Below are 11,263 nucleotides of genomic sequence, written 5' to 3' on the forward strand. Positions count from 1 at the left end.
GAGCTGAGCTGATGTCCCTGGTTCGTGCAGATCTGTATAAATGCAGATTTACAATCAGGATTTTGGAGACCTGCCTGTGCTACACTCTCACGTGGAAAAAAAAAATTGCTGTGCAATTTTTACCTAATGACTTGATGTGAGACTATTAAAGCATCCCCCTAGAATTGCTTTCAAATGCAGGCAGGCTGACATGCAACATGCTGATTATAAGGAGACATGTCAATCTCAGAAAACGCGTTGGTCCCCTGAGTGAGTCTGGCATAAAACAGATTTCCTCCAGAAGAATGATTTCCTGTGCCTCTAGCACTCGTGGAGAGACAGGGGTTTGCTGTTCAGCCTTTGCTAGTAGTTGCCTTCTCTGTGTTCCCCCTACAGGCCCAGGAGTCTTTGGCATCTCTTGAGAGAGAAATTGGAAAAGCTGCTGGGGATGCCAATGTTATTGAGAACAGCGACGTTTGCACAGAGTCGGTGAGTGTTTCCTTTGAGTCCATCCCCGGGGGCACCGCAAATCTCATGCGAATTATGGACTTTGGGAAGTGAGCTCCAGCAAAGGAACAGGACATGTGCTGCTGACAGAAAATTAAGGCTTGATGAAGTTTCCTAGTTTACAACTTGTCATTGTGGTGTTTTGGAGCTGTATCCTGGGGATGCAGATGTTTTTCTAAGCTCTGGGAGTTCTGCTGTCATCTGGATAGTGACTTCTGTCCCATGTACCAAGCTTGCAAGGAGGAAGGGAAGAGATTCTGTACATGAGACCTGGGCTTCCAAAGGGTTGTTGGTTTGGTTTAGGCAAAAGTGGGGAGAGTATGGGGAAGAGTCCCCAACTTGTTTGCTCATTAAAGGAGGCTAAAAATAAATCTGCTGATAACTAAATGAGCTTAAAATATTAAGTGTTGGGCTGGCACTTGCTGAGGAAGATGGCTGTCTTGGAGTGCCTCGGTATTGTAGGCCATGCGGTCTAGTGTCAAAACACTGAACCTTCTGGTCCTCTGCAGTGTGGACAAGAGCTTGTTGTTAGCCGTAGGTAGGTGCCTGAATTCAACTTCAGCTGACCCTGGCTCCTAGGAATTTGTGCTGACCTTGACCTGGTCCAGCAGCAAAATCTTACTAGTCTGAGCTTTAGCAGGCAACAAATGCGAGCAGTGCCTCATGCTGTGGGTGGCTGACTCTCCAGACCAAAGGTGTTTTTTATAGCCTCCAGTAATGGGGTTGCACTTGCGAGGTCTGGAGTTGGGTGGACTCCGTCTGGCATGGTCTGCTTTCACCTTTGCAGGTAACTCACCTGTGAAGCATGTGGGTGACTGCTGAACTGCTTGTGTAGCCAGTTCTTTTAGTATTGGCCCTAAAAAGGCACCACCTGTACAAGCTGCTGAGTCCTGGGTTCAGAAACTGGGCTTTCCTGTCTCTGGAAACAAGAGCTTTGCCATCGGCTTCAAAATAGCTTTCCAGAAGGCAGCTGAGAAGTAGAAGGCTAAAACAGATGTCTTCCCAGCACATTTGGTACAGCTAAGTGGTGTCAATGGAACTCATTACCCATTTTCTTCTGATGGATAGAGTAGAAGGAAATGCTGTAGTCTGAGGGGTAGAGGAGCACTTGCTTGTAGGACAAATAATTTATATCGACTCCTTTTAGCTGCTGAAAATAAGTAGCTGCTTCAGCTGCAAGAGGAGGCTTGGAGTTCTCTAAGGAGCACTGTAGAAAAGCCTTTGCCTTTGTAGGCATTAGCAGAAATGAAATGGTTTTTCTGCAGAGTGATCAGTCAGGGATGCTGTTTGGCTGTTGCGTTGTGGGCTAACCATGCCAAGAGCTGGAGATGCAGCTGGGCCTCTGAGACCACTCATGTTTCAGCTCTGTGAGTGGGTTTCCTGGAGAGGATGTTCGATTTGCCAAGCCCTCCCTTGTGCTGCCAGCGGGAGGCCGGCTGGTGATGGTGAGTGACACGTGGGTGCTCCATGTCCCTGCCTGCAGCAGATGGGAGAGGAAGAGCCCTCATAAAGCCAAAGCCAACTCTGCTGTGCCCTTGTGATGACCTCCATTTTGGCTTAATGCTAGGGACTGACAGGGAGCAGGAAAGGCAGGCTCAAGGAGGCTTTGAGATGCTCTCCCACCTTGACTGGACCTGGGGCAGGGCTGATAATACGAGCTGACTAGGCAGAGAGCCCTCATCCTGCCCATTCGCCCTCCTCTTGGAGCTCTGCTCAGCCTCTTGGGATCAATGTCATTTGCAAACACGCACTGGATGCCTCTCATAAGCTCTGCAAACATGGCAGTGGTGCAGGCTTATGTTAACACGCTGGCCAAGTCTGCAGACGCGCAGGGTAGGAAGTTTGGTGGTGGCCCACAACTGCTGTAGTTGCAAATAGCAGGAGCGTGGTGCTATGAGCTGCTTGCTTCTGCTGGATGGCAGTTGCTTATCCAAGTTGTTCCTGTGCTGTCGGCCGTGGCGCTTCCTGGTTGGCAACACCTGGCGAGCGCTCCTAAGCCAGGTGTCCTCAGATGTGCCCTGCTGTGGCCTAAGGATGTTACTCTGATTTAATTGCTTTAGCTGTAACAGCTTGCGCGACCCCCCTGGCGTATGCATTGCTCTGCTATAGCTGCATGGGCATGTTGGAGCCCCAAGCAGGATTCCTGCAGAATGTCAGATCCTCTTTTCTCAAGAGGAATGGGGAAAAATAAAGTCCCAATAAACCTGTAATTAAATCTTCATTAGTAGAAAATGTTAATTGTCTAAGCACTGCTTTAAATAGGTAGCCATCGCCAGAGACTAAAATTAGAACATTGTCTTTGTCGTCTTCCCTTTTTGCTTGCTTTTTTTTAAAAAGAGCTGTCTCCCCAGAAGCCTAAAAACCCAGCTTAAAATAGCTCTCGGACTAAAAAAGAAAGTCTTCCAGCCACTTCTACCTAGCAACAGTCTCTTCTGTTTTTAAAAAGGACCTGAGAACGCTTGCTTGAAAATGAGCATATTTGTTCCTTCTGGGTACGGGAACCAACCCACAAAACTGAGGAATGATGCTTGCGAAAACCTTCAAACACAGTCTGTGTATTTTCTTTAGACTGCTTTTCTCTCTACTTAAAAATGGATCATTTGGGTTTTCTAATCAACTTCCTTGTCACTTWTGGAACTAGATAATACTGAAGGTGCCTTTTAGTATGCTTTAAGGAAGCCATTTATATTCAGCTGCTTTCCTAGGCAGTAAACTTATTTTGAGGCTTATATGCAGCCTAATGCTTTTTTTCCCCAAATCCCTACGTAAAACACTCCATCGCTGAAAACCAAGTGCCCTACGTCACGTAAAGCCTGCTGGAGATGGACGTGTCGGTTCAGTGCCTGTCGGGAGGGAGATCCGAACTGCAGACGTACCCACAGCCCTGGTTGTCTGCRGTTGGGGTGGGGTGGTGTTGAGCCCCAATCCATCCTTAGCTGGGCAGGATTTGGCCCCAGGAGGACTGGGCATATGTTTATAATTCACGAGTGAATGCTGACTGATATTAGTCAGCCATAAAATACAGGGGGGGAAGCGGAGAGCTAAATAAGGGAGAGGAGAGCTCTTTCCGGAAAGGGGGGCTGAGCGAATTGAAAGGCTCCTTCTGCTCGTGATGGTTTCCACCCTAATGCACATGCACTCCCATCGCCAGCAGTATGGGTCAGTGCTGTGACTCATTCATTTGCTCCGATGCTCTTTGGATTTGCCTTTCTACTTCCATTTGTCYGCATGAGATCTGTAAGTGAATTCTCAGTCTTGACAGAGTTGAATCTGATTTTCTACTTTAATATGGGTAAAATAGGTTAAAGCCACCCTCGTACAGATTCCCAATGATTTTTACAGTGGAAAAAATGTTCACCGGTTGCACTCGAGCAAGAGCTGTGCCATGTATTGCTTTGCTCTCTTGCCTGAGCCCAGAATCGTGCCTGTAATGGTGCAGGTGGCTGAGTTTGATTTACTGCCCTCGCTGCGTTGCAGGCAGCTCTAGCCGCAACACTGGCCGGATGGGCGGTCTGAAAGTGGCCTTCTCTGAACTTGCTCTAGTTTTCCTTAAACTCCAGGGAGAGTTTTGCAACAGTATGATGCATCAGTCCAATTCTGTTGCCACTGAAGTTGATTGTAAAAAACGCTTTCGGTTGGACAGGGTTGGCCGCTGCCGAGCGCTTGCGAACACCTCTCRGTGTTCACGTGGAGAGCTGAGTAGTTCTGTATCACAGCCACCAAGGTCAACTTGCTTATTTTTAGCTGGGGAATTCTTTCAAGGGAGGTTCTCTTAGGTATACCTGCACGTCTGCCTTATGAAATGAGTAAGGAATAGTAACGCATGTTTTGGATGTGGAGTCCTTTGTATGTCTTCAAAGGAAGCAATCGATAAAGGTAGTAAAACGGGGATTATGTCACTGTTACCTTGGCAAGACAGACTTTGGGGGAGGAGGGGAGGGAAGAGGCCATTTGGGGTTGTAACGCTTCCCTATTCACACAAAACTGCTGAACTCCTGAAAAAATACTTTTCTTGTTTCTATGGTATATTAAAAATAAATTCAGTGTTTTGATTTCACAGAGCAAGAAACTAGTTTTCTGGCTCTTGCTAGCTTTCTTCTYGAGTTCTCCATGTCAATTAGTGCTTGAGCTACTTTGAAGTCCTTTTACGCAAGCCCACGTGTCACTGTACGCTTGGGAAATAATGATTTTACCGGGCCTYAGAGCAGGAACCCTTGGGAGAGCTGGCAGGCAGCAGCAGCCTGCACGCAGGTGCCCCAGGCCGGCGCGCTGGTGCTGCAGGGTGGGTGGCGAGTGGTGCTGCTCTCGGGCTGTTTTGAAAGGTTGTGTCAGGATTCTGCCGAAAAAAAATAACATCCACTTATCCTCCAAGCTGCCTGTTGGGTCCTGCACAGCTCCTCGTGCAGACCAAGTCTTTGGTGGTCCAGCAGCCTTGTTGTTACAGCTGCGGGGTGCCAGAAGTCATCCTTTCTCCGGGACGTGCTATTGCCGTGCTTTGCAGGCCTGTTAAATTAAGCATGCTGTCTGGTCAGCGTGGGTTTTTAGGGACCAGTGGGTAAGCGGAGTCCTGGGCAGGGAGACTGGGAGCCCGTGATGCTCTTGCTGGTGTTCAGCACGTGCAGGTAATTCCTTGGCRCAGGAAACGGCTTCTTGACTTTGAACGGCGTTCTCTTTAAATGTGGCTATAACCCTCTGATTTACAAGAATTGTTCCCATCTGTGCAAGAAGCTGTAATTTTATATGGAGAATCTAATTCTAGACTTTCTTGATAATTAGATTGTAAATGAGTTTTTAATGACTTCTTTTTTTTCCCTCCTTCCAGGAATTGACTGATAAAAGACTAAATGTGGCGGTGAATCTTAACCAGGATGTAGGTCATCTCAAGAAGCTGCTTGTGTCAGTAAGCCAAATGCTGTCAAAGGGACGAGAACACTACCAGCTAGTAGGTAGGAACGGCCGTGGGCTGCCTAGCTGAGCGGGTGGGTGGGTTAGGAGGGATGGGGGGGGACCCTGTCCAGATTTAACACATCAGGTGTCGAAATCTGAAACTTTCTATGTGGAATCGATCAAAAGCTTCTAGGAGATAGTTTCTCTCTGGATACCTACTTCAGTTAGCCGGGACCAATCTCACTTCCCTGTGTCCCTGTCTGTCTGGACACGAAATTCTTTTTATCCCTGCTTCTTGCTGCTCGCCTCTTCACTCAGCAGGTTTTCTAAGTTTTCTTCACACAGTGCCCGTGCCTTGCTTCCCTCTTGCCAGTTGCGTGGGCAAAATGTCTGTGCTTCTGAGCTCCAAGTGCTTTGGGACRGAGAATATAAAGTAATCCACTGGGCCTTCGCTGAGTTTGCCATGATGGCTTGCTGTGGTCACGGGGATATGAATATCTAAAGCATCAGTCTGGCATGAACTCTTGATCCAATTATAGGCGCACGAGCAAGGCTTTTACTTTAATATATGGCCAACTTTGAAACGTGGGCTTTTGTGGTTCCCTACATCATGCTGTTAACTTCTGAAATGACCCAAAGTTAACCGGCGGTTGGATAAACTTGAGACACCAGAGCTTTCTCGCAAAGCTGGTGCGCTCTGAGCCCCTCCTAGATGAGCCGTAAGACGGGTCTGAAGGCGAGTTGTGAACTGCTCGGTATGAGAGGTGGCAAAGGCTTGGCAGCGAATGGGCTGTTACAAAAAGTGCCAAAACTCCCTCTTATGTAGTGGGGATGGATACTTGGCTTTTTTTCCCCCCCTAATTTAGGAGTTTTTCCTGCTCCTGCCTCGGTAGCACAGTGTGGGCAGCAGAGCTCCTCTTGCGGGCTGGCAGCAGGGTGCTCACCGTGGGGGGACGCCGGTCCCGTGGGAAGGGCTTGGTGCCGCTCTTCGTGCACGTGGGAGGACGGGGCCGCCGGCGTCTTGGCCTCTGCCTCGGCGAGGCTGTTTTAGCCTCCCGTCGGATAGGCCTCCGCCTCCCTGCTCGTCCCTCTGGGCTTTGTCCCGGCGCCGACGCTAACGAAGCTGCTGGGATGAGCCGCCGAACCGACGCGCTGGCTGCAGATGGATTTGCTTGAACGCTGCTCTTCAGAAACCGCTCGGCTTACATGGCGTTTTGTGTTTCTCTTGCAGAATGAAGTCACGGGGGAATCGTTAATTTGAGGATAGCAGAAGGCATTGTATTATATTTTGCCAAATTAAAGCCTTATTTATGTTTTCACCCTTTCTACTTCGTCAGAAACACTGAACAGAGTTTTGTCTTTTCTAATCCTTGTTAGACTACTGATTTAAAGAAAAAACCAACTCTGTAGGCACCTCCAGAGTTTAGTTTTATAATAAAAAAGAAAAAAAACTGTTTGGATAATTAGACCTTTACATTCCTGGAGAGACAGTAAACACGTAATCTTTTATTTTGCTCAATAAAACTTGTTCAGAAAACTCCAATGCGGTAAAGTCACCAATGGAATATAACATTTTAATACTGATGTTGTACACTGTTTTACTTAAATACATTTTGGGATTAGCTGCCTCTGACTTCAGCCTCAAGTAAACACTCCTTTTTTTTTTTTTTCGGTTGCTAATGTAATCAGTTTTTGTAATGGTGTCAGCAAATAAAGGGATGCTATTATTCAAAGTGTTTCCGCTCTGTTCTTTTAATTGAAGTTTGTGAGGACTCAGGTGAGATTTCCACCTTTCCCATCCCTGAGACAGGTGTCAAGCCGTGCTCAGCACACGCGTCTCTGGGCTGAGGCTGAGGCAGAGAACGCACGAGCTTGAAAAGAGGCAAACTGGGGCGCTTCAAAGGAAGTCTTGCTCTGAAGTTTGTAGAGGAAAGGGTGCTAAGGTTTAAAAAGAAAGCAAAACGGCAGCAAACCATCATGCAGACTCTTGGTGGTTCTGCGTCGTGTATTTTCTTTGGCAAAATCAGCGAGTATAAAGCAGTTTGCCATACAGTCCTCCAAGTTTTTAAGCCAGCACTTGTGGAAGTGTCTGATTAAACCCATCTGGCTGTCGTCAGCGTGCGGGATATCTCTGCTTGCCCTTGGACCTGCTTCCTGGATGGGAGTCTTCAGTGGAAGGTGTGTGTGGGGATTTTGGATGCTCTGTTGGTACAGAGTGCTTTTCTGGGAACAAACCTGGGCAGGGTGCCTGTGATGGGACAAGGTAGGGAGATGTGTTGGCCCTTCCCTGCTTTGGGTTTTTAAGTGTGCATCTTGGAGGAGTTCTCCAGTTCTGCGTGAGGATCCTAAGCAAAATGAGGTGTTCTTGCTGAGTTTTTGATAACGCTTGAGGATGTGATTATCTGAGAGATGGCAACAAAACAGTTGGGGGCCACAGGTAATTAATTGCAGAGGTTAGAAATGGTTCAAACTGCTCAGCCTGAGCTTTTCACACTCCTGCCTTTGTGGGATTTTTTTGTTAATTTTTTTGTCCTTTCAGCACCCAGCCCCTTTGACCAGACAGAAGTCAGAGAAGTTTCTTCCTTACATGGACTCAGTAATTTCCTGGATGATGACAGTCCCGCTGTGAGCTCAGATCAGGGACAGAAAACTTGTGGTTCTCTACAACAGCTGCACTTTACTGAGACTTCAACTGTAGTCAGTAAACTATCGTATTCCTTGGAGATGTTACTTCATYGAGTAAAACTCGAATGCCTTTAGCCTGTGTTTTATAGGTACTTTGAAATAGTAGGCATTTCTAGCGCCAGTGACACCCCCTACAACTAGGTCTCAAGAAAATGCAAGCCCTGGAGGGTCTCCACACTTGCCCAGGTTATGGTTGGATGCATATCCTCTGACAGGTGTCCAGCCACCTGCAAAAATCTATTTTTTGGTGAGTAACTGTGTAATAGATGCAGTTTTGATTGTTTTGAAGCTGTTTATTCCATATGCGTAGGTGAGCTTAGTTTGGGCATTGTGGGTTGGGTGTTGTGTTGCTCTGATTCCAGTTCTGCCTGTCCGGAGAGTCCCTGTGACCGCCCCAGCTAGAAGCTTCCTCTTCTTCAAAGCTGTTTCACTTAGTAAAAGACTTGGTGGTTGAGGCAGAGGCTGCTGGTGGTGGTTGTGTAGGACAGCAGACTTGAATTTCTCCGGTATGGAGAAGCAGGGTAAGGAACGCCCTGCTTATATCCATCCTGCAGCTCTTGGACAGTGCTGGCTAGGGGCTTGTAGTGCAAATCCATCCAGCCTGAGGAAGGCATTGGGGTCCTCTGCGGTGTAGCTGTATGTTCCTGGCCTTGGTTGTCCTCCTGGCTGTCATGGTTGCTTTCTAGTGTGCAGCTGGCAGGAAGCTCACCTCCCTCCAGGTCTGTGCTCTCTTTTGCCTCCTCCTGGAGCTCTGCTCTGTTCTTTGCTCCTCTCCTTTCCCCATGTGGAGAAGGGCAATGGACAGCAGGGAAATGTCACAAGGAGCTGTTTCTCATCCTGCTTTGGCTCACCACATCCCAGTTCTCCCATTATCCTTGGGTAACTGGTCTAGGGGTGCTTAGAGCTTTCCTGCATGCTGTCTTGCCATGTGTGTTGCTGGTCAAAAAGCATGTGGATGGGCACAAGCAAATTCCCTCAATCCCTCCTTCCCTGTGTTCAGATTGGAACAGCTGCTTTGCGGGAGCCTTTTTGGATATGGAAAAGATGGTGGTAATGGAGAAACAGGGAAGTTGCACAGATGCTAAGTGGAGCTGGGCTGATTCACCTGCATCTATTTGGAGACCTCCTCCTCCCAGATGCACTGCTGCAAGGGCAGAGCAGGTTGGGGAGCAGCTGTGTTGATGCTGCCTCCCTCCAGCAGCATGGCTAGAGCTGGGGTTGTTTCTTGACTAATTTTGGTGTGGGCAAATCCAAATGAAAACTGAGGTCTCCAGGTAAGGCAATGCCCCTTTTTCCTCAGAAGGATTGTTTTGCAAGTGCTGACAGTGCCTTGTCCATGGAAGAAATGCTTCTGGGGTGCCTTGAAAGTCTTTGTGGGGGCAGCATTTGGAGGAGCAAAGACAGCGTATGGGTGGAGTTGGAAATTTGGTGGTCTCTTCAGGCCCTTGATCTTTAGGGCAAAGTTGCAGAGCAGAGGTGAAGGTACTGCTGCAGTGCCTATTTTAAAAGTTTAAGAACTGCAGAGTCATTCACTTCTCTCTTGGCAGAAGTCCTCCCAGGAGAGGATGTGAGACCTTTATTGTGAAATCTCAATGCAGTGTAGGGTTGTTTTTGTTTGTTTGTTTGCTTTAGGAGATGCAAACATTTGGCTGCCTTTCCAGAGGTGTTAAAGGCAGCTGTAAGAAGATCCCTCAAAACCCCAACTGAGCAAACTCTGATCCCGTGTCTGAAAGGCGAGGAGAGGTTAGGACGGTTCCCCAGGACCTGTGGGAAGGTTGATGGATCATGTATGGTCTCAGTGTCCTCTCCAGCCTTGGATTAAAATGCAGCTGATAGTAATTTTCTCTCAAATTTGGACAGCTTTAGCTTGGTGATTTCATCAGTAAGAAATCAGTGTTGCTCTGGGCATCTTCTAAGGTAAAATGCAATGACCAAAAAGAGAAAAATCCCAACCCCAACTGAGCAATGCAAAGGTAGAGCTGATAGTTGTCACGCTCGCACAGCCTGGTGCAAGCCCCTGGTTCTCTGCAGCTGGAGCTTCAGCCCGTTTGTCTCCATCCAGCCCCAGGAGCTGCTGGCAGCGGAGAGGGGAGCCACAGCGCAGAGGTTCGGTGTGCTGCAAACGCTGCAGGCCCCGAAGCGCAGCGTTTAGTCTGTGCCTGCACTAGAGGGAGACAATAGCTAATGGATACAGAGAAGCTTTTGTTGGAAAAAAACCAAATGTGGATGTTTGGATGCTGGCGATGGATTTTAATTGAAACGCCAGAATGATTTGCCCTAGAAGAAGCTGTGCACCGTAAGCTGAGTGCATTGCGGTGCTAAACGTTTTCCAACCTGGTGCTGGCTATCGAGTGTTTCTGAGCTTAATTCACGTACGAATCACATCCCTTTCTTACCGTTCTTAATCAGCCTCTTTAAAAATGGAGATGAGAAATGCCTGGGAAGCTTTTGAGCTGTCTGTTTACTCTTGTGGCTTCCAGAAGTCATGCTGCTGCTGCTTCATCCTTAACTGTGACCTCCCCCCACCCCCCACCCTTTTTCAGCTGTATCCAGCAGATGTTAGCAGTAAGGTTTACAAAAGTTGTTCATCTTTTGGTGGCTGCTGTTGGGTTTTCTGAGCCAGTGACCCACTCTTTTAATGTTACTTGCAGTAATAACTACTTATTTCATGCAATTTTAATTTGACCCCAAATAATTCAAACAATTTTGCCGTAAAACTGCTTGTAGTGACACTGGTGGTTCCTTTCTGTGGTCTCTGCTGCTGTGGGTACCRTGGTGGTGGTGCTGGTGGTCAATGCCGCAGAGGGTCCCTGCATCCTCCTTGCTCGGTGAGTGACCTTGGCCCTTTTTGGCTGCACTCGCAGTGCCATTTGCAGTCAGCCGTGCTCCCACTCCAGCTCCCCTTGGTGCCCTCCCGGCCCTGCTGTTGTGTCCTGGGGTGACCCGTGACCCCTGTGGGGAGCAATGGGCAAGGGCTACTCCACATGGTCATGTGAGGCTGGAGTGGTGAGGTGACTCCCCAGGGATGGGGAGCAGAGCATGACCCTCCCTCCGTCCCAGCCCTGTTGCCACCCGCAGACTCAAAACACCATCTCATGGCTCAAATCCAGCGCATTTTTCATAGATGCATAGGARACTCGCTTGTGGAGAGGACTTCTCTGAGTGCCATTGCTATGTCCTCCTAGTGCCWCTGCCATCAGGCAGT

At 48.3% G+C, this 11,263-nt stretch overlaps 1 protein-coding gene across 6 annotated transcripts in view; it reads left to right on the forward strand.

The window, feature by feature from the left end:
- KTN1 (kinectin 1) overlaps positions 1 to 7,100 on the forward strand; it is a 55,359-nt gene extending 48,259 nt beyond the window's left edge. For all 6 annotated transcript variants that reach the window (XM_026056212.1, XM_026056215.1, XM_026056214.1 and 3 more), the window contains 3 exons: positions 376 to 468; positions 5,309 to 5,432; positions 6,605 to 7,100. In XM_026056212.1, the coding sequence (XP_025911997.1) occupies positions 376 to 468; positions 5,309 to 5,432; positions 6,605 to 6,609 (222 nt within the window). In that variant the 3' untranslated portion in view covers positions 6,610 to 7,100. The remainder of the gene's footprint in view (positions 1 to 375; positions 469 to 5,308; positions 5,433 to 6,604) is intronic.
- The last annotated feature ends 4,163 nt before the right edge of the window (positions 7,101 to 11,263 follow it).

Source organism: Apteryx rowi, unplaced genomic scaffold (assembly GCF_003343035.1).
Source record: "Apteryx rowi isolate R43461 unplaced genomic scaffold, aptRow1 scaffold_13, whole genome shotgun sequence".
NCBI classification, from domain to species: Eukaryota; Metazoa; Chordata; class Aves; order Apterygiformes; family Apterygidae; genus Apteryx; species Apteryx rowi.